This window comes from Pteronotus mesoamericanus, unplaced genomic scaffold (genome assembly GCF_021234165.1).
Source record: "Pteronotus mesoamericanus isolate MK-2021 breed Mesoamerican mustached bat unplaced genomic scaffold, CSHL_Meso_final contig_20, whole genome shotgun sequence".
NCBI lineage: Eukaryota > Metazoa > Chordata > Mammalia > Chiroptera > Mormoopidae > Pteronotus > Pteronotus mesoamericanus.
In genome coordinates this window covers 12,318,766-12,341,747 of record NW_026555085.1, presented here as the reverse complement: position 1 = coordinate 12,341,747, position 22,982 = coordinate 12,318,766, and the positions used below count along the sequence as shown (strand labels likewise).

The 22,982-nt window shown below is 46.0% G+C and overlaps 1 protein-coding gene and 1 non-coding gene across 2 annotated transcripts; one reads left to right on the top strand and one right to left on the bottom strand.

The window, feature by feature from the left end:
* The first annotated feature begins 6,061 nt into the window (after positions 1-6,061).
* On the top strand, positions 6,062-21,284 carry PRPH2 (peripherin 2). Its single transcript, XM_054568761.1, has 3 exons — positions 6,062-6,642; positions 16,708-16,954; positions 21,072-21,284. Exons 1-3 carry the CDS (start codon positions 6,062-6,064, stop codon positions 21,282-21,284), a joined length of 1,041 nt encoding a protein of 346 aa, XP_054424736.1.
* LOC129067980 (U6 spliceosomal RNA) lies at positions 14,384-14,487 on the bottom strand. The gene has a single exon (XR_008528804.1). It is a non-coding gene; the product is annotated as a U6 spliceosomal RNA (small nuclear RNA).
* Positions 21,285-22,982: the final 1,698 nt, after the last annotated feature.

Genomic DNA, 22,982 nt, shown 5'->3' with positions numbered 1-22,982 from the left:
AGACGTTAAGGAAACAAAAGTCAGTTAATTATTCAAAGAGCCAACCTGTGACTCATTCTTCCTTGGATGGGAGGTCTGGAGGGCTGTATTTATGATTGATTTATAGCACCTAGATTGACCTCCATTGGTCCTGTAGGGGAGGGAGGCCGCTATTTCCCACTCTCCACCAGGGATTCCTTAGTTCTTCCTCTGCAGTCCACTTCTCTCTGCTGGATCCTCACTATGTCCTGCTTTGCTTTATACTCGAAAGGTCTGGCCAAGGACATTTCTTATGTGTCTGTCTGTTCTTTTTTACCTTTCTAGATAATTTAACATCTTTGAGAATTCTTAGCTTGAGAGGCGAGGTTCCCCTCTCCCCTTCACGGAAGCCATTCTACTTCTGGCCACTAGGGGGAACCCACGGACTTGCCACTCAGTCAACTCTGTCCCTCCAGGTCTTTTGAAGACAAAAGAGGCCTTTGACTAATCAATTCATTTTATCCTTGCAGAGCTATTTTTTAATTTTTGTTTCTGGTTTCTCATCAATTCTTTCTTTTTTTCCTTTCCTCCAATTTTCTGTTGTCCACACGCATTTCCTAAGAGTTTCTCTGAGATAGCTTATTAGTCATTATATCCCTTTTCTCTCAGAGTAGTTGGTTTCAGATTTTGTGTATATGAGATATGAATCTGGTCACACTTCTAAACATCCTCTCTTGGGGGGAAAAGAAGTTCCAGAGACCATACTACACTTTTTTCAATATCTTTGATGGTGAAGAGCTGAAATCCTTTGAAGTTCCCCAAGTGTTGGAAGCCAAATCTTAGCTATCAGAAGAGTGAACACCCTGGATAATATCATTTTGGACATAAAATGTCGTGTAACAATAAACCGACAAGGCTGGTTTCCCTAGATGGCTCAGAACCTGGCCTTGGAGATCGCTGCCAAATTGGAGTCCAAGCTTGGGTTGAACAATGGAATAAGTGTTTCTTTAACATGACCCTTTTTCCTTTCTGTCTACTTCCTTCCTAAACATTGAAGCCCTTAGAACGTCAGATTCTAGTCAGCATCAAAAGGTCTTAAGAACAAAGCCTCAGGTCTGTTGACCATGGAAACAAAGTTTTGGTCAAGCTAAAGACAACATCTTGACTTCAGTTGTGTTTCAGCCCCAGGCCCATTAGACCAGAATGTCCCTACTGACCACACTCTTATGAACCCAGACATAACAATGCCATGGCTCACGTCAGACCTGACACAACCTGACACAATGATCAAGCATTCCTTACACTGGCCCCAATCAATCAGTAGAGCTCACAGCCCCAGCTCCTTTGTCCACCATGGTTAATGATTTTCCAGTATAGAATCCATTCTCTGGCAGCCATTGAAGAGCCAGGTCTTTGAGTTCTAACTTACCTGGGACTCCGCGCTTGTCACTATTCCCTCAACTAATAAACCCTTTCTCTCTGGGCTGAAAGCTCCTGTTTCCTTTAAAAACTTCTTTTATTTATTGATTTTTTAGAGAGAGAAACATTAATTTGTTGTTTCACTTAGTTATGCATTCATTGGTTGATTCTTGCATGTGCCCTGACTGGGGATCAAACCCGCAAACTTGGCGTATGGGGACAACGCTCTAACCAACTGAGCTACCCATCAGGGCTCCTGTTTACTTTTGATTGGGCTTTGACGTGTACAGGTAAACGGACCCCTTTAGTCCGGTAGCACACTGGAGGGAAAAAACCTCATGTCTCATTGCTTTCTTCTCACACCTCTATCTGTGGAGAAATACCCCTTTGATTTTACTTAGTGATTTGGAGATCTTAAAGAGCAGTGTGCATGTGCTGAATCTAGTGGAACAAATGCACATAAGGACAGAAAGGAGATTCCAGGTTGGAGATTTGACCCACTTACTGCCTTGAGCTCATGGGCATCCTTTCTAATTATGGCGCATTCTTTGGTATTAGGTGGACATGAATTTGAGGGCAAGATTGAATTATTATTAAAACTCCTTGTTCTAAAAAGTGGAACTGATGAAACATTGGGAATGTGCTTTTTAAATTTTAATAGAGATAGATAAATTATTATCTCAAAAGGCTATAAAAACGTATATTCTAAAGAAAACAAACACTCCAGTTAGAGTGGGAAAAAGTCCTGGATGGACACCTCACCAAGGAAGATACATAGATGGCAAATAAGCATACGAAGAGATGCTCCACATCGTATATCATTAGAAATAAGCAAATTAAAACAACAATGAGATACTACTGCACACCTATTAAAATGGCTAAAATCCAGAACGCTGACAACACCAAATGCTGGTGAGGGTGCAGAGCAGCAGGAGCACTCGTTCATGGCTTGTGGGACTGCAAACTGGTACGGTCACCTGGGAAGGTCGTTTGGCAGTTTCTTACTGAGCTAAGCATAGTCTTACCACATAATCCAGGAATTATGTTCCTTAGGTAATTCACACAAGAACCTGCACACAAATGTTTTTGGCTTTATTTATAATTGCCAAAAATTGGAAGCAAACCAAGATGCCCTTGAATAAGTGAAAGGGTAAACAAACAGTGGTACATCCATACAATGGAATGCTATTCAGCTAAAAATAGAAGTGAGATATAAAGCCACAAAAAGACATGGAGAACCATGAAATGCATATTGCTGAGGGAAAGAAACAAGTCTGAAAAGGCTACACTTTATGATTTTAATTATAAGACATTCTGGAAAAGACAAAATTACGGAGACAGTGAATGCCGGAGGTTGGGCTGGAAGAGGAGGAGGCGTGAGCAGGCGGAACACAGACTCGTCATTAGCTCAGCGAAACTGTTCCCTGTGACACTGCTTGACACGGGAACAGTGGATACGTGAAAGCATGCATTTGGCAAAACCCATAGAACCGTACAGCACAAAGATTAATTCTAATGTACCTATGAGTTTTTGTTGTTCATAATATATCGATATTGGTTCATCTATTGTAACAAATGCACCACACCGCCACAAGATAGGAGAGCTAGTTGGAGAAAAAGAGTTTATGGGAAATTTTTACTTTCTGTTTAGTTTTGTTTTTGGGTTTTTTGTTTTTTTTTTTTTGGTGAGTCTAAATCTACTTTAAGAAATGAAGCTTAATAATTAAAATTAAAAAATAATAAATTTACAGACTCCTCAAGAGTATATATCTCCTTTTCTACTATCTCTGTTTTCACTATTTGGTGACAGAATTTTAATACACGTTCAATCTGATGGATCCAGTTTGCTATTTTATTATTGTTTTATTTTGGTTTTTTCTTTTTCTCCCCTTTTCTTCCCTATTATTTAAAACTCTAATCCTCTTTTATTAACCTACTCTCTTCTTATTCCCTTTATTTATAAGCATTTACTCACATAATACTAAAATAAAACTATGTTTTCCCAAGTCTCAGTCAGCTTTGAACTCCTTGATGCCAGGACTTGAACTTACTAACTTTTTGACCAGTTTATTGCCAGTACCTGGTACAATGCTTGGCCCTGACGGGCAGCACTAAATCTCTCGCTCTCCCCTTAGTTCATTTGGAAGATCTAACATGAAAATGGAGTTAAGGCACATACTGTAAATTAGTGGCCTTTGGGCCAAAATAGAGTCTGTAGGTGTTTTTAGCCAGCACAACATTTTAAATTGTTTTGACTTAGTTGTCATTATGAAAACATAAAACACAACATTATTTATTGGGAAAAGGACAGTCTTTTTATTTGTTTTTTACTTTTTAAAAGATTTTATTTACTTATCTTTAGAGACAGGGAAAGGGAGGGAGAGAGAGAGGGAGAGAAACATTATTGTGTGAGCGATACATCCATTGGCTGCCTCTCACACATCCCCAACTGGGGACCTGGCCTGCAACCCAGGCATGTGCCCTGACTGGGCATTGAACTGGCGACCTTTGGGCTCACAGGCTGGCACTCAGTCCAGAGCAGTCAGGGCCACACAGTCGTTTTAATGAAAAATGCTAAACAAAGTTAGACCCTTAACCTAAAATCATTTACAAAAATTAACTAAAAAATGGATCAGTCTTCAGCGTAAGAATGAAAACTGTTGCGCCTTCTCTCTCCTCCCTCCTTTCCTCTCCCCCTCTCTCTCCCTCTCCACAGCACAGCCCTTTGAATCTTCCTTGCAAGTGTATTTTCCTAAGCTCCAAGGGCCCCTTCTTTTGTTTCTGTAACTTGTTTCCTTAACCCATTTCTTTTATGGCTCACTTTTGCTGCCTCTGTAACTTTTAAAATAAACTTTCTCTTATTAAAAAAAGATTGAAAACTATAAAACTCAGAGGGAAACATAGAGGGAAAACGTCATGACATTGGCCTTGGCAATGATTTCATGGTTATGACCCAAAAAGCACAGGTGACAAAAGAAAAAAATAGACATTTTGGACTACCAAAATTAAAAGCTTTGTACATCAAAGGACACTATCAACAGAGTAAAAAACAACTACAAATCACATATCTGATAAGGGGTTACTACCTAGAACATACAAAGAACTACTACAACTCAACAACAAAAAAATCAACCCAATTAAAAAGTGGGCAAAAAACTTGACTAGACATTTCTCCAAAGAATGTATTGAAATGATCAATAAGCACATGGAAAGATGTTTAACATCACTAATCATTAGAGAAGTGCAAATCAAAACTACAATGAGATACCTCCTTATACTGTCATGGCTATTGTGGATGGAAAAGGGAGTTCTGCAATAAAATTGACAAGTACAATGACAGAAAGTAACCTCACAGGTGACCTGGTCATAAATTCCTAACTGGGAAGGTCATGGGGGTAGTCACACACCAAGCATGTGACTTTTTTAGGAAAAGTTTTATCTTTGACTCAGGCAGGCCCAGTTCATTGTTCTCATACATCTGGGTTAACATGTTACTGGACAGGAACCTGGCCTGCAGCAGGTCTGTCTTGGGCTGGCTGGTAAATATGTGGGTTCTTGACTTCGTGTAGGAAAAATTTTACAACAGAAGTCCAGGTGACTTTGAGGGTATGTTTACTAAAGCTGGGGACAGTGAAACAAGGAAGGGCTTAGGGTAGAAGAAGCAACAGAAAAGCCTAGGTGGGCTGCTTTGGCTCCCTGGGAAGTCAGAGAAGAGGGGCTTTGGAGACAGGTTCAGGGGGTTAGCCCAGGACGAGCTGCCGCTGCCCATTGCTCCCCTGGTTGCAAGTCTCATGGGAACCCTTAGAGTTTAGGTGATGCAGGCCTGTGGGGGAAGAAGGGGGAGAAGGGGAAGGTGTGGGCGTACTCCTGGGAGGGAGAGGGCTTATTATTGTTTTAATTTTTATTTCCCTGTTTTCTACTCAGATTAAACATCTTCTCCAGATTGTTGGACTTTTCAAGTTCCCTTATTATAATTCATTTGCTTTTGTCCTTTGGCCTGTTTTTCCAGTTGATTGTTAATCTTTTGATTGTGGAATTGTGAGAGTTTAAAAAAAAAACTTGCTTATTCGTTCTTTTTTTTGGTTGCTGTTGATGTGTTGCAAATGTTTCCTCATAATCTGTCATTTTTCAATCTGAATAATGATGTTATTTGTCCATAGAAAGTTTTAAATTTTGAAGGAGTTTTATATTTTGGCCTGGAAATGTGCTTCTGGGGAGACATGTGGTCTGAACCAGACCTCAGGCCCAACCCATTGCTCTGGCCAGTCTTGTCCTCTCCCGATTCTCCAAGCTGCATCCTTAGCTCTCTGCTCCAGTACGTTCCTGGAAGCTCCTTTTGAGCATGTTTTGAAGCAGGCATGGTTTATCTAATGGGATAAACCTGGCTGAAGAGATTAACGAGGTGTCTTGTGGATCCCACTTTTAATCTGTTGCCTTCAGGCTGTCCCTTCTTGGCTGAGAAGGGAGCTACAGGAACGACACCAAGGACTGGCCCGTTCATGAACTATGACTACTGAGTTCATGAGGGTCCCAGGCTAGAGGGTCAACATGGGCAGCCCCCAGAACAGCTCCCTGCAACTCCGACTGTCTGCACCCTTCCCAAGGCCCTGAGTCTTCAAGCCCTGAGTTCATCGAGGTCATAAGAGGCAGCTGGGCTGTGCTGCCCAGACAGCACCCTGCAAGCATGGTGCTGCTGAAAATCAAATTTGACCAGAAGAAGCGGATCAAGTTGGCCCAAGGGCTCTGGCTCATGAACTGGCTCTCCGTGTTGGCCGGCATAGTCATCTTCAGCCTAGGGCTGTTCCTGAAGATCGAACTTCGGAAGAGGAGCGATGTGATGAGTAATTCAGAGAGCCATTTTGTGCCCAACTCCTTGATAGGAGTGGGGGTACTGTCCTGTGTCTTCAACTCACTGGCTGGCAAGATCTGCTATGATGCCCTGGACCCTGCCAAGTATGCCAAGTGGAAGCCCTGGCTGAAGCCATACCTGGTCGTCTGCATCCTTTTCAACAGTGTCCTCTTCCTGGTGGCCCTCTGCTGCTTCCTCATGCGAGGCTCCCTGGAGAGTACCCTGGCCCATGGGCTCAAGGACGGCATGAAGTACTACCGGGACACAGACACCCCCGGCAGGTGTTTCATGAAGAAGACCATCGACATGCTGCAGATTGAGTTCAAATGCTGTGGAAACAACGGCTTTCGGGACTGGTTTGAGATTCAGTGGATCAGCAATCGCTACCTGGACTTTTCCTCCAAAGAAGTCAAAGAGTGAGTGGTCTCTAGACCTGGGACCAGAGCCATCTATGTGGGGAATGGAATCCCAGTGGTTTTTCCTCCCCTTTGGGTGCTCCGTGTATTCAAGTTATTAATGTGCATATGAGGCTGTATTTGGTTGGACCATATGGGATTGCTGATATTCCCACATTTTTGACCTATAAAGATGGCAGCTTCATATGGCTCAGCCTAATGTCTGGCTATGGTGGGAGGAAGGTGTCAAGTTATATAGGCTGATGGGATAGGAGTTCCCAGGGAGGAAGACCCAGCCAGGAATGTGTGTCTGCTTCATACAGTAGAAACTGGGCGTTCATAGAGCACATATGCTGAGATGTTACTTGGCTAACTTACTTGTCTCATTCACTCAGCGTACAGGGATTCAGTCCCAGAAGCTTAAACTTCCTCGTTAGTTCCTTTGTTTTCCAACCTTTGGATCCTGAGCATCTACTCTCAAACTGTCTGTCCTTTGGTGTGGTGGAAAGAGCCGGGGACAGGGCAGTCAGGAGGTCTAGGCTGTGGTTTTGACTCTGTTGTTAATTAGCTGGTGACTGTGGATAAGTGACTTGCCCCCGGATCCTCGCTCACTCGCCTTTTAAACAAAGACACTGAAATAATCTTGGGGTCACTTCCTAGTCCTGCGTAGAGCCTGGCATACAGCAGCTGCTCATTAATTGTTTACTTCTTAAATCATAGTAGTGCAACACTATTCAGTGTTTCTGTAGTATTCTTGGCACGTGTAAATATAAAGTCCTGGGGTGGGATGTTGGAAGTGGTGAGAAAGAGGATCTCACCCCCCCGAGCTAGGGACTCAGCACGCGCGCAGATGCCAGCACACGGCTCTCCCAGGCAGCCACCACCACGGGTCTCGTGTCATTTTCCAGGGACAGGGCAGCCTACTCAGAGCCTCTTCTTTCTATCTAACCCTACCTGTTCCCCGAGAGGTTCAGTTGATCATCCAGGTGAGCTTTCCTGTGAGTAAGGCTGGCGAGCCCTAGAGGGCTTGCAGGCAGGGTGTTGGGCACACTGGCAGCAGGCGCGGCTGAAGTCCAGATGCTACCACCAGCAAGTCCGGAAGGCTGCGCCTCAGGCAACAGAAGTCAGGGTGAAGGTCACTGCTGGGATATTCTTTTCTTTCTTTCTTTTTTTATTTACTTATGAGAGAGCAAAATGTCGATCTGTTGTTCCACTTATGTGTTCATTCAGTGGCTGATTCTTGTATGTGCCCTGACTTCAGCCTTGGCTTACTGGGACTGAGCTACCCGGCCAGGGCTGGGATTTTATTTTCTCTGTGGGTGGGGATCGCTGCTATAAATCCCCAGTCAAGGAGACATTTGTAAACTGCTCTGCCCTTCCAGGTGACATGCAGAAAGAGCACAAGAAGGCCTGATCTATATGTTTCCCCAGGAGGGTGTGAAGCCAGAGAGACAAGCAGAATTCCTGGGGATGGGGGCAGGGGAGGGGGGTGCTGATTCTAGAGCCAGTCTTTGTGAGCAGATAAGGGGCTTTTTGTCTTTTCCTGCCATTTTCCTTGATTGCCTTCTGCACAGGGCCAGTCCTTAGAGAGACTATAAAATCTCTCTGTAATCTGCAATCCCCTTTTGTCCCAGAGCAAAGGAAATCTTCAGGTTGTTACAATCCCGGTGGTCAGCATATCCAAATTTTCAGGCAAACATGTGAAAATATCCTAACTCTACTGATTTAGAAAAAAGTGTCTCTGTTACACACACACACACACACACACACACACACACACACACGAATTTGTGACAACATTAAAAGAAACAAAAACAGGAAAAGAATTCAAGTCAGATTCTCATCCACAACTAAACATGACTCGCTTGAATGTTTTTCACATTTCATTCTAGCCTTGTTAACATCTACTTAATAACATACATAGTGTAACCATGGTATAAACACAACTGAGTGCCCCATTTTGTAATTTGATAGTATAACATTTACATAATGTTCAAAAAGATAATTTTTTTCCCAGCATCGTTGAGATATATTTGACAAATAACATCGTGCAAGTTTAAGGTGTACTTTGTGTTGATTCAATATATTTATATATTGCAAAATGATTATCACCCTAACCTTAGCCAGCACCTTCATTATGTCATATGATTAGCATTTCTTTTCTGAAGTGGACATGTAAGATCTACTCTCTTAGCAGTTGTCAGGTCTATCACACAGCCTTGTTAACTATAGCCGCTATGCTGAACATCAGTTTGTGTACTTCGACCAGCATCTACCCTTTTCCCCTGGCCCCGGAGACCACCATTCTAGTCTGTTTCTATGCATTCGGGTTTTAGATTCCATATATGAGTGATATCATAGAGAATATGTCTAAAATGATTATGCTTAATGGTTGCATAATATTCCACTGAACAAGTGGACACAGGCAGGCATTTAAGTTGTCCTTAATTATTGCTGGCTTTTCTCTGCAGCATCTTCTGGGCTATAATTCTGAGGAAACAGAGGCACAGAGAAGCTGGGCTGGGGCCTCACTGCGGGGAGGGCAAAGGAACAGTGTTATTTTTCACCAAGATCTCTTTAAAAAGGAATTCTCTTTCTTCTCCCTTTTTCTTCTTCCTACCAAATTTGGATGAGCAGGAAAAAGCCTTGACCCGGAGGACTCTGGGAGGTGGTCCCCGGAGCAGTGAGCTGCTCAAAGGATGAGAAGTTTGGAAAAAATGCATCCAGGTTCTCTGGTGCATCAGGTGTGGGCCGTGTCTGGTGCCCTCGTTGGACTGGGCGAGAGAAAGCTGAGGTGCTCGCCCTCCAGCATTTCCAGCCCAGCTTCCAGGAGGAGGAGCTGGGTTCCTGCTGGGCTCCCCAGCGCCACCCAGTGCTCACCCCCTCCCTGCCATGAGCTTGTCGCCTCAGCAAGCATGGCAGGAGGAGTTGGCTGAGTTTTCGAGATTTCTTAGGAGAATCTTTAAGATGAAGGTGTTTCTGAAGCCTCCTGATCTAAACAATGAGATCAAATAGGAACAATTAGAGACTTCTACAAGAGTTTACAAGCTTTCTGGTGGCTCTGTCCCAGGCAAGTAGCTGTATGGTGGCACTTCATCTCCAGCCTGCCCATCACTAGGTTACCAGGTGGTTTGGGAGGGAAAAATGTCCTCATTTTTTTCTGTACAAAACTTCTCCTGGGGGTGGGGGTGGGGGGTGGCAGCGTGTAATTTTTTTTAGGTGTTGTCATCTTTATTTTATGGATGAGAAATCTAAGCCACAGAGAGATTAAGGGACATGATTAAACTCACCAGCAGGAATGGGGGGGGGGGGGTTGAATTTTTTTTTTAAAGCAGCTTTATTGAAATATAATTCACACAACATACAACTCACCATTTAAAGTGGGCAATTGAATAGTTTCTGGTATATTCACAAAGTTGTGTAACCAATACCACAGCCAATTTTAGAACACCTTCATCACTCTGAAGAGAAACCCCATAGCCTTTGGCTTTCCCTCCCCAGCCTCTGATAGCCCTGCCCTGCGGAACCCCTAATCTCCTTTCTGTCTCTAGAGCCTTCCCTGGTCTGGACATCTCATTTGAATGGAATCATATATTATTTGTCCTTTTGGGTCTGGCTTCTTTCACTTTGCATAATGCTTTCCAAGTTCCCCTGTGTTGCAGCACGTGTCAGAACTTCCCTCCTTTTTAGGTCTGAGTAATAAATACCCCGCTGTCCGGAGTGCCAGGTGTTAGTCCTGCCCCTGCCACTCTCCTGCATCTCCTTTCCAGCGGTGTTAAAGTGTGCCTTTGTACGGATTCGGTGGTAAACAAATCTTTGTTTTCTGACTGAAACTTCTAATTCTCCAGACCACTTTGAGAGGTGGGGGTGGGGACAGTGTCTCACTATCCTGCATCTCCCTGCCCTTCTCTGCCTGGTTCTCCACTTTCTTCTCCAGAGGAACAGTGGACGGTGTTGGCAGAGATAATGCAGGCTCAGAGGGACATCTGTGGGTTAAGACTGGATTCCAGCACTTCTGTGTGAGGGTCTCAGATAATCAGGAGGCAGCCCCACAGACACCAGACACAGGCTCCCCGTGGCCTCTGGCAAATGGGCGAGGTTCTAACCTTTGGCTTCTGTGTTTACCTTCTCATGCCCTCCCCAGCCTGGGAGAGGGGGACAGACACACTGTTATAACTGTGGGCTGGGGGGGCTCAGAGGGAGGAGCTGAGTCTAGGAACTGAGTCTTCAGAACTAGGTTTCTGGATTTGTAGTTCTCAACCAGTGCCTTTATTTCTTGCATTTTCAACTTTTATTACAAAATATTTCAAGCATTCACAGAAATAGATTATAATGAATCCCCATCACCTAGCGTCAACAAATACAAACATTTTGTCTTTCTTGTTTCATCGACACAGATCTTGGACATTGTTTCCCTTTACCTACAAATGTTTTAGGAGGCATTTCTTTTTTTTTTTTCTTTTCCCCCTTTCTTTCTTTTTCTTTCATACTTACCTGAGGATACGCTTATTGACTCCAAAGTGAGGAGTAGTGAGGGAGAGAGAGAAACATTGATGTGAGAAACATCAATTGGTTACCCTGAACTTGAAACCTAGGCATATGCCCTGCGCAGGGATGCTTTTGGTGTAATGGACGATGCTCTAACCAACTGAGCCACAGCCAGGGCCTTTAGGAGGCATTTTATAAGGGTGACTTGTTTTTTTTGTTTTTGTTTAACATGAGCACAATATTAATCATTTCAATAAAATTAACAATAATAGCATCTAATACCCAGACTGTTCAATATTCTCTGATTGTCTCAAAATGTCTTTTCCAGTTCGTTTGTTCAAATCAGGATGCAAACAGAGCCCATACTTTGCACTCAGTTGGTTGGTCTCCTAAGTCTCTTCTCTGTAACAGTTGCCTTTCTTATGCCGTGTGTGTCTTGGAGAAACCAGGCCATTTGTCCTGCAGAATTCCCCTCATTCAGGAGTTGGGCAAATGGAGCCAAGGGGTCTTCTAACTTGTTTTCTATGCCCCAGTTCCCCAGACAGAGAGCAGTCAGGGTCCAGGGGTGACTGGATTTAGGTTTAGTTTTGGCAAGAACACTGCTGAAGGGGCTGCTCTGGGCATCTCACTACGTCACACCAGGAGGAACATGAGGTCTTCGGCCTGTTTATAACAATTCCTTTAATAGGTTCCTAGTTTCAAGAAGGGCAAAGCTTCAGTGTTTAGGGGTGAGAGGCAGACATGAAGGAGCTCAGAGGCCTGGACACCAGGAATTATCCGCCAGGAAGGCCTGGCCTGGGACCTCAGACTGAAGGAAGAGCTGGCACTGAACTCTCTCACTTTACTGTCCTTCAAGGGAACCCACTGGCTATGGGCATCTGCTCACTCATCTGAACAATTTACAAACATCTCAAGAAGTCTAAACCTTGGCTAGAAACTCCCTGAGGGCAGAGCCAAGTCGTCTCCCCTCAGACTGGGGCTCCCTGAGGGCAGGGCCGTGTGTCCCCTCAGGAAAGGGCCCGGGTCAGCACGGGGGAGGCAGGCCTGGCTGGGGGTTGGGGCTCTCCTGGGCCCCCAGTCTGGAACTTCTTGGGGTCACACCTCTGGAATTAGTTTTTGCTCCCTCCAGAAGCATCGTCTTGTTGACTCAGTGCTTGCCCTGTTTCCAACCACAGATTAAGGCCGCACACAGCCTCTTAAGACAAAGCCAGGCAAAGACTGCCCCTCAGGGAGAGAGCTGGCTATTTATAGCAGAGTAGTTCTCAGGCTGCAAATCTCCTCTGCTCAGGCTCAGCAGGGCTTGTAAGGGTCTTTATTAAGGTAAAGCCTGTGAGCTAACCCTGTCTCCCATGGCCGAGCCACACACAACTTGGGACAATCATCATGTCAGAGTTTTCCTGGAAAAACCAACACAATTTAGTCAGTGAATCAATGAATCAATAAGGAAAGTCACATGGAAAGGAGCACAGCCGAGGACAAGAGGGAGACAGGAATGTAAGTGTTAATGAGTTAGATCCCAACAGAACACTAGCTATAGACACCTGCGGAACCTTGGTGACTCGACCTCTAGAGCCCGAGTCTTCTTACCTCATCATGAGAAATGGCAAGATAAGTATCTGACAGGGCTGCGGTGGAGAGTAAATGGGATAATACACAGAGAGCACCTGGCATACTGCAAGTGCAGTATAGTATTAGTGTTTCTTTTTCTGTTAGGCACAGATGTAAAGTCCTGAAGGTGTTAAGCGGGGACCTAAGAAGGGGGAGACCTGGTCCTGTCCCCAGGGAGGCCTGGTCTGAGGGGAGACACGGCCGTCCAGGAGGCCATCCTGCAGACTGAAGAAAGATCAGAGCCTCTACTGGCTTCAGCCCACAGAACTGCAGGCCTGGCCCTCACTTCAGATACATGAGGCAGGTCTGCAGGCATTACCCCAGCTTAGGGACACCTGGGGATGCTAAAGGTTAGATCATGGTGGATACAAAAGAGCTGCTGGGACAGGGATTAGGAGAGGGAAGTCACACTTTCTTAGGAAGTTTAACTAGAAAAGCCAACTGGCAGGAAAGGTTTGAGTGACATTGAGGAAACTCTGGAGGGGAGGCCAGCTGCCCTGGATTGGTCCTTCCACTCACTTCCTGCGTGGCTTTGGGCGAAGCCCTGCCCTGCTTTGGGCCCACTTCCTGCTCTGCAGAACAATCTGGTGGTTTGCAAGGTCCCATGGAGACGGCCGATGGCCGTAAGTGGGGAGAAGCCGCCAACATTCTTTGGGGTCTGGGTCAAAGTGCATTACTTGCATTCTCATTTAAACCTCCCTACACCCCCCGACAGGGTATGGTTACCTCCACCTCACACAGCTGCGGAGGGATGAGTGAAATGCAGATCACAACTGTGAGGTGCCCGGAGGGCACTGGGAATGGCCCAGCTGGGACACTATACTGCCGGGGGTGGGCTCAAGGGGCAGCCTGCCAGTCAGGAAGAGGGGTGACCAGCACTGGAGGGTGGATACCCTGGTCGTGAGGAGGTCGTATTGGGGCTGGTCTCGGCCTGAGAGGGTAGTGTCTGCTCAGTTGTGCTGAGGGTTCTGGCCCTAAAGAACGGGGCAGATGCCGCTCACGCGCAGTCAGTAGGGCTGGAGTGAGAACGGTGGCAGCTGCTTCTGTGGGCCAACAAATGTCTAACAGTCCCCATTGCAGCTGGTGATGAGCCATTCTTACAGCTTCTTCACAGTTGGCAGAATGTATGCCACACACTCAAGTGTCTGTCCCCAGCAATGTAATGTGTCACGTTGTCACAGCCACTCCCTGAGAGCACAGGAAGCAAGTGAAGTCTCTTCCTCTGATTCCCGCCCATCCTTGGCCCATGACCTTGTGTTCACTGCTTGCTTACTATGTACCAAGCACTCTTTGCAGGGATTTCACATGTATCTCTTCATATTATCCTTATGTCAATTCCATTTTACAGATGAGGAAGCTCAGGTCTGGAGAGGTTAAGGGACTTGTTCAGAGGGATGAACCGGAAGTAAACCCAGGCAGTCTGCTCTTCCCACAGGGACTGCCTGTGCAGTCAGGGCCACCCACTCTATGGGTGGTGGGTCCTTTCCATGAAATGGATGTTGGTGTAGAACTGTGATCACCATAACCCGGGCGAGGACTGTTCTGGAACCAAGGAGGCCACATTGCACAGAGCTTCCGTAAGGCTAATTATATTGGACAGCAAAGGACAGTTCACTGGAAAGGGATCATAAATGGATTTTTTTTATTGTCTCAAGTTTTATCAAGTAAAAATATGGAACACTTCATGAATTTGTGTGGTATCCTTGCACAGGGGCCATGCTAATCTCAGTATAGTTCTAATTTTAGTATGTGTGCTGCTGAAGTGAGCACCACAGATGGCTCTTAAACATCCCGAGAGATACTCAACTTCCCTCATAAAGAGAAAAGTGGAAATTAAAACCCTGAGATACTATTGTTCATGGGTCAGCTTTCATTTTTCTATCATCAAACCCGTGGGGGCTGACTGTGGGGGCAAGCTCTCTCACGCGTGGCTGGCGGGGTGTGACCGCACAGCTCCGGGGAGAAATGCAGGAGGGGCCTGGTGCCGTCACAGATGGGCCCGCCCTCTAAGTGCAGGGATGCCTCTTCTAGGGATTTACCCTCTAGGTTGGGTCACAGTGTGCGAGGTGACCCATGTCCACATTTGTATTAACGGGAGGCTGGGAAACCCCAAGTGTTCATCATGGGGAACGGCCCAGTACCCCAGGGAACATCCACACAATGGACACACCATGCAGCTCATTGAAAACCCGAGACTACTCCCCACTGAGAGATAGAAAACATCTCTGAAGACACTGGAAAGGGAAAAAAAGAAGGCTTCAAACAGTATGTATATAATGCTGCCACTTGGGTAAAAAAACCCCAAACAAACACTAAGAATAAAAAGGTTTGCAGAATCCGTGTTTGCCTGTCCCTGCGTGAAGCCTCTCTGGAAGGACAGACGAGCTGGCCATAGTAGGGGGACTAGAGGCCCATTTTACTTATTATTTTACAAAGCAAACATTTATTAACACATGACATCATGAAATGATTTTTTTGTAGAATTTCTAAAGAAACAAATTCAAGACAAAAATTCTTCTAGTCGGTAACAAAATAATCCATCATTCAAATTCCTTCTTGTTAAGATGACTTTACTCCATGAAACAGTGCATCAGTTGGGCAGGTTCATTTTCTTACCAAGAATAAAATGGTTGTGTGACAGTTACTATTTTGTTGTTATTGTTGTTCTGTAAACACAACTAGGATACGCTGTCAGAGTTGAATCTGAAGTAGTTCAGTACTGCTGTCTTTAAGAGCAGGTGTGAAATGTGTCACCAGCACCTAAAACACGCACACCGGCTCTGTAACATGCTACAAAGCAGAATAAAACGAGCATGCAGGAAGGAAGTCTTCCCTCATCAGTTTCTGGCACAGTGTAGCTATGTCTCCATTCTGGAACTTATAGATCTATAAGTTCTTTTCTCTTAGAAGTTTCTCTTAGAAATAGAAGTGTTTTCACAGCAAGTTAATAAATTAAAATGTAGAAAAACTGGTAAACAAAAGAATCATGAGATTTTATTTAGAAGCTAAACACGAACATCTTTTAGAGTATAATTATTTCAATGCGCACTGTTGAAAACAATTTATATTTTAAACAATTACAGGCTTTCTATTCTTGTGTTGTAAAAGTCTGCTGCTCTTATGGAATGCATTGTTCACATACAACTTAAATAAACCTTTTTTTAAAATTTAAGATAATATGTACACAATCAGATGTGCAAATCTTAAGTGTGCAGCTCGATGAATTTTGACACATAAAGGTGCCTGGATAACCTTGCTCAGGTCAGGCAGAACACACGCAGCCCATCTGATGGGGAGGAGAGGCCTTTCATTGCAAAGATGTCTCCTGCTTTTGAATTCTGAACCCACGTGAACATATAATGTGCTCTAACCGAATACAGGCATAAATACAGAAATTCAGAAGTGACGAGGGCTGCATCCTTTAGGTAAGGAGCTCCCACCCCCCTGGACAGAGTTCACATGAATGGTGAGCAAACTGATGGCAACAACAGTGCCTGTCTCGAGCCTCATTCCCTGCACCAGCCCTGGAAACATCTATTGAGTAGAAGGGTGTCTTGAAAGTGACTTGAAAAGGAGAGATGAAGGTGGAGGTGGGGTTGGGGGCTAAAGTCTGATGGTCACAAATACTAGGCAGAGTCTTGTTCCACGGCCACTGCCTGTCCTGTTGCTCCTACCAGCCTGCCATGGTTGTCAGGAATTGCTGCACGCCAGGGAGGTCGGATGACCTCCACATCCCCTATTTACTGGCTTCCTGGTTTGTCATCTATCTCAACCCTCTAGAATACAGGGTCCAGGAGGGCAGGAGCATTGCTTCTCTAGGGTCACTGCTCTATCTTCAGTGCCTCAAACAGTGACTGGCACAGCAAGTGCACAGCAAATATTATTCAGAGAACACATGAATGAATGAACAGTGTAGAGGGGGGATGGGAGGCACTGGTACCTGGTGAAAAGTCTGAGAAGCCCCCCTCAAGCTGTTTGTTTTCCTTCCAGTCGCATCAAGAGCAACGTGGATGGGCGGTACCTGGTGGATGGTGTCCCCTTCAGCTGCTGCAACCCCAGCTCACCGCGGCCCTGCATCCAGTACCAGCTCACCAACAACTCAGCACACTACAGCTATGACCACCAGACAGAGGAACTCAACTTGTGGGTGCGAGGCTGCAGGGCCGCCCTGCTGAGCTACTACAGCAGCCTCATGAACTCCATGGGTGCTGTCACGCTCCTTGTCTGGCTCTTTGAGGTAGGCTCCTGGCCCGGGGTGAGTGGCAGGGGAAGGAAGAGCCACTCGCTCCATTTGGATTTAAACTAGTGGAAATATTATTCATGTGTTCTCTGAATAATATTTGCTGTGCACTTACTATGTGCCAGTCACTGTTTGAGGCACTGAAGACAGGGCAGTGACCCTAAAGAAGCAATGCCCCTGCCTTCCTGAACCTTACATTCTAGAGGGTTGAGACAGACGATAAACCGGCCAGGAGCACAGGCCTCCCCTTCTTGGAAGCAGCCCTCTTGCCTGGACATGGGTCATGAAGGCCCAGGCTTAAACTCTAGCCCCTCTACTTTCTTTTTGTTTATTTAGGTCCTATTACTTAAAAAATAATAATTCGAGCCCTGGCTGGTGGGGCTCCGTGGACTGAGTGCTGGCCTGTGAACTGAAAGGTCACTGGTTTGATTCCTGGTCAGGGCACATGCCTGGGTTGCAGGCCAGGTCCCTGGTTGGGGCCGTGAGAGAGGCAGCCAATTGATATTTCTGCCACACAATAATGTTTCTCTCCCTCTCTTTCTTTCTCCCTTCCCCTCTCTCTAAAAATAAAAAATATCTTAAAAAACAATTCATTGAGGTGAAATTCATAGGATATAAAATTAACCATTTTGAGGTGAACAATTCAGTGGCATATAGTACATTCACAATGTTGTGCAACCACCACCTCTATCTAGTTCCCAAATACCTCCATCACTCCAAAGAAAACCTCATACCCCTTAAGCAGTCACTCCCCCTTCCCCCAGACCCTCACAGCTTCCAATTTGTGGTCTGTCCTTGTGCATTTACCTATTCTCAAATTTCATATAACTGGAATCATACGAGGCCTGTCCAGAAAGTATCCAGCCATGTACTATGAAAAAGAGACATTTATTGAACATGATAGAAGATACAAGAGACATTGTACATAGGACAATGACACCTTAGTCCCCTTCAAAGTTGGCACCTTGGGACCTCAGTTCTCCCAAATGCCATCAGCTGCCCTGTCATATTTTCGTGAATCTCATCAACGGTCTGAAATTTCTTCCCTTTCCAAGGTGATTTTAGTTTTGGGAAAAGCCAGAAGTCACAGGGTGCCAAATCTGGGCTGTAGCGGGGCTGAGTCACCTGGGTGATTTGATGTTTGGCCAAGAAGATCTGCACAAGATCTTTTGTGATGCATGAGTGGGCACACTGTTGTGATGAAGCTGCCAATCACCAGCTGCCCATAGCTGTGGCCTTCTGAATCATCTGAGTAGTTTTTGCAGAGAAATTTTCAAACTTATTGCAAAATTTGATGCAGATTCATTGCTCTACTCCTTCAGTCATTTTGAATGTGACGGCCAGACAGTACACAGGATCACTCAATAGCATCAACTGCCCCCACTGACTAGTACAGTGAAGTTGTCATTGTTCACACATGCGCATTCCAGTCTGGTCTCCCTGGCTGCCTGGTTACACTTATGTCATGCAAACTGTTCTCATTATATTAACAAATGGTTGGACTTTTTCTGGACAGACCCCCATATACCATGTGACCTTTTGTGTCTGGCTGTTTCATTTTGTACATTTTGGAGGTTCATCCAGTGCCTCCACTTGTTGATCTGAAATCTTGGAAGGTTATTTAACCTCTCTGTTATTGGGGGTTGACAGCACTTAGCTTTGGGACGACTGGGAGACAACAGATTACAGGTATGGGCGAACATTCAGTAAATGGGATCTATTTGGATTCGTGCTTCCCTGGAGATGTCAGCTTCCATTTACCTGTTATTTTAATTATTTGTGGCTTCATCTCATCTCAGCTGTAAAGCTTAACTCCTCTCTGTAGTTGCAGGGCTAAGAATGTAGCAAGACCTCAGTGAATGCTCAATTCATTTATTGAAGAGATTTTGCAAACCTAGCTTGCTCTGGGCGCTGTCCTGGGTGCTGAACAAGAGCGTGGGTTAGTGAGTGGTAGACCAAGGTGGCATGGGGTGATTCGGCTCCTGCTTTGAGCTGAGAGCAGAATATCCAGATTCCAAATTCAAAATGTACAAAATCAGAAACATTAGGTGTGGAAACTTTCCATCAGAGAAGGTTCGCTGAAAGGTTCCAGTAAGTAAGTCTCTTAGTGCGATGGAAATTCTCATGTAGCTGTGCCCTTGGCTGAGACACCCCACTTCTAACTCACCACCTCCCACTAGAAGGCCTACACCTCCTCAGGGTGGGGTGGGGAGGGAGGGCTTCTTTTAATGTTGAGGCAAAGTCTTGGGAATGAGTGCGCAGAATGAGGAGAGAAGCTTACTGCGAGAAGGTTGGAGTCTCACTAGCTGCCTCCCAGGGTACCCACCTTTACTTTATCTAGATACTGCATAAGGTGAGAGCCAGCTCACTGTGAACAGGAAGCTTGAATGCCCTGACTTTAACTGGAGGCCTTTAGTGGGCAGAGTTTTGTGATGGGCACGAAGGTGGCTGGGCTAAGACAGAATTCTGCCCTGAGCCTTGTCCTCCAGGGCTTCACAATCCAGTTAGGAGATGACATCTAACTCATGAACCCAAAGGAGAACAATTACCAAGTACAACACTCGTTGCAGCTGTGGGCCTCCTTTAGGAAGGCAGGAGGGGATCACAGTGGGTACATGCACACCAGAAGGACTTCCAGGAAGAGGTAAGTTTTTCCACTGTTAAAAATATTAAACTTTTGCCCCGGCCAGATGGCTCAGTTGGTTAAAGTGTCATCTTGTGTACCAAAAGGTTGTGGGTTCGATCCCTGCTCAGGGCACATACCTGGGTTGCAGGTTCAATCCCTAGTCGGAGCTTCTATGGGAAGCAACCAATCAACATTTCTCTGTCATATCAATGTTCTTCTCTCTCTCCCTCCCACCTCTATAAAACCAATAAAAAACATATCCTTGGGTGAGGATTAAAAAAAAAAACCCAAAATGTTAAACTTTTAATTGATGATACCAATAAGAAAAACCTAAAACTCTATTAGTTACTGTTACCGCCTCCTATCATAATTATAAAATGCCCCCAGAGCATTCATTCAAGAGATGCAGCCCTACCACCAGCCGTTGCTGTTCCAGGGGCTGGGATACTGGGCGAACAAGGTGCGTCAGGGTCAACCCTGCCCTCGGGGGGGGGGGGGGGGGGGGGCGGTCTCCAGTGGCAGGGCCAGCCCTTTCACAGGGTTTGCTATACCCTAAAAGGAGAGGCGCAAGACAGCAAACAGAAGTCTAAGGTAGAAACAAGCGGCTAACCCAATACATTATTAGGGAACTGAAAACAATACTTACCATGCTAACTAGTAACTGGTACAGTTGACACTTCTATTCATCCTCACTATAGCAGGTGCCACGCTCTGCACAGTCTGAAGCATCACAGCACACATGTGAGGCAGGCAACATTTCACCTAAAAGTTTGCAAACCAGATAAGTAAAGAGAGGTTTCTTTGTCACATGGCTGGCTAAGTGCCAGAGCTGGGATGTGAACCCAGGCATTTTGGCACCACAGTCTGCCCCAGTGACTGCTAGCGAAAAAATCCAAATAAATCACCCACTCACTCTCATATCACTGAAGGTAACAGAAGTAGAGGAAACCACATAGTATACTGTTTGCAGAAAAGGAGGTCACTGTTTAATTCCTTCCAGCAGACAGTGAATACCCAGTATGTGCCAAACAATGTGCTAGGATCAGGACGGGGGCACAGGGAGAAGGAGCCCAGGACTAATGCCCCCAGGACAGGAGAGACCTGAGAGGAAGGGGAAGGGGAATGAAGAGCAGGGACATGCACCAAGAACTGAAGCTGGATTAACAGGTGAATGTGGAGAGGAACAATGTTCCAGGCGTAGAAAACAGCACATGGTACCAGCTGGGGAAGAGAAAGGCTGGGCTGTGGCAGGATCCCAAGAAGCAGAGTGTGGCCAGAAAGGGAGAGAGGGGTAGATGAGGCTGGATGAGGGCAGCTGTCTTGAGTGCCCAGGCCAGGCTGAGGTAGACAGGTCCTCCCCAACCAGACTCACCAGAGCCCGCCTCATTTGAAGCAATGAACAGGCCTGTGGCTCCCATGATTTCCTGAGAGCTCCGTCCCCCAGCTACTTCTCCCAGATCTCCTCTAAGTCTCCTCTCCTCCCTCCAGGTGACCATCACAATTGGGCTGCGCTACCTACACACGGCACTGGAAAGCGTGTCCAACCCTGAGGAGCCCGAGTGCGAGAGTGAGGGCTGGCTGCTGGAAAAGAGTGTGCCGGAGACCTGGAAGGCCTTCCTGGAGAGCTTGAAAAGGCTCGGCAAAAGTAACCAGGTGGAAGCCGAGGGCGCAGGCGCGGGCCAGGCTCCAGAGGCTGGCTGAAGGCCCCAGGGTCCCTGCCCTCCTGAACAATGGGAAGTAGGGGACTACAAGGAATGTGGCACTCCCCTCATCCAATCTCAATCCCCCAGGGAGGGTGGCTGTCTTACAGAGACTCTCCTTGATGGTGGGACTGAAAGTTTAGGGTCCCTACAAGTATTTGGCTAACACTTGTTGAAGAACTGACTCAAAATGTGAGTGAATGAGCCCCCCTCAGGCCCACTGCTGTCGCATAGGCCCTCTTGATGGCCCCTTGGATGACGACTATGCCCATAACCCATCTCTCTCATGGCACCTGAGTTCATTTCCACCCCAAGGCTACTGGCCACACCTGAGGGCTACTTCCCTTTGATGAGTTTGCCATTATGAGCTCCAAGCCGCTTCATTCTATACCCAAAGCGTCACTAGGTGCATAAGCACAGGAGTCTGAAAAAAATGTATGGGCAATGTTGTCATTTAAAAAAAAAAAATGCCAAGGTTGACAGGGCAGCCATTTTGTTTGTTTAATGGTGGAAGGTGGGGAACAGTGATATTCTTCTAAGAGTATTGGGCTCTCCAAAGCAGTGAGGGCTCAAAAGAGGAATTCTTCAATCATGGGGCGAGAGAACATAAAGACGGGATTATTTCCCGCCACCAAAAATGTGGTTCGAGGCCTGTTCTTCTGTCTCATTCACATGCCCTCACTTAGCCAGGAGCGAGCCATGGCCTGAGGAAGTCAAGACATTGGCATGTTCCAGCCACATCCCACTCTGAAAGGATGCGTGAGCTCCTCTGGCTGTCCGTGGAAGCACTGGGTGGATGGCTGCCCTTCTGCGGAGAAGGGGCAGCAACCAGACAGGACGCTGCCCTTTGGAGACCAGGCCTCACCTCTTGGTGGCGCAGGGCTGCTCACACAGGTGGCCATGTCAGCTGCCATGGACAACGCTAAGTGTCTGCAGTGGAGGCCAGAGTCCCCTGGGAGCGTCTTCCTGTTTCTATCCCCAGATACCCATCCTCCAAAGCAATGTTACTGGAATGCCTCTAAAGAAGATTCTTCGAGACAGCCCATCTTCCTGAGCTAGCAAATGCAACAGAAGTTTTCAGTTCCTTCAGGAAAAAGAGAGAAAGGACACTTTTTTTTTAGTTGAAGGAGAGAATGATTTCACTATCATCCTGAGTTTCCAGTGTGGAGAAAGTAAGACTCTTGGTGCTGCCTGGGGTTTGTTCTGCGGCTCTAACTCTCCAGGCCTAAGATTGATCAAAGATGTTTGGACACTGTCAGACTTTGGTCCCAGGTTTAATTTGCTTTCAGAGTCTCCTTGAGACCAAGGAGCGATCCACATTGAAAATGCTGAGGGAGTCAGCGGCCTCTGACGAGGGTTCCGGAGCCCTCTCCCCTCCTAGGGGTGCTGGGAGCCATTGCGAAAACGCTGCTCTAGGCCAGATGTGTAAACCATGCTGTTAACAGCTGTACAAACAGACATTAAAAAATATGTTCTATGAAAACCACTTTTGTGTATGAAAATGCCTGTCTTAGCCTATTCAACAGCATGTGCCACAGGACCCCCAATTCTACCTAATATTTTTTAACAAAACCAAATCTGACACTAAATGGAAGCACTGTTAATGATCAGGGTAGCTGTGTTTTGATAGCATTGGGGTTACCTCTCCTCTTTATGCTTTCTGTTACCTGCAACAGGTTATCCAAATAATCTCAGCATT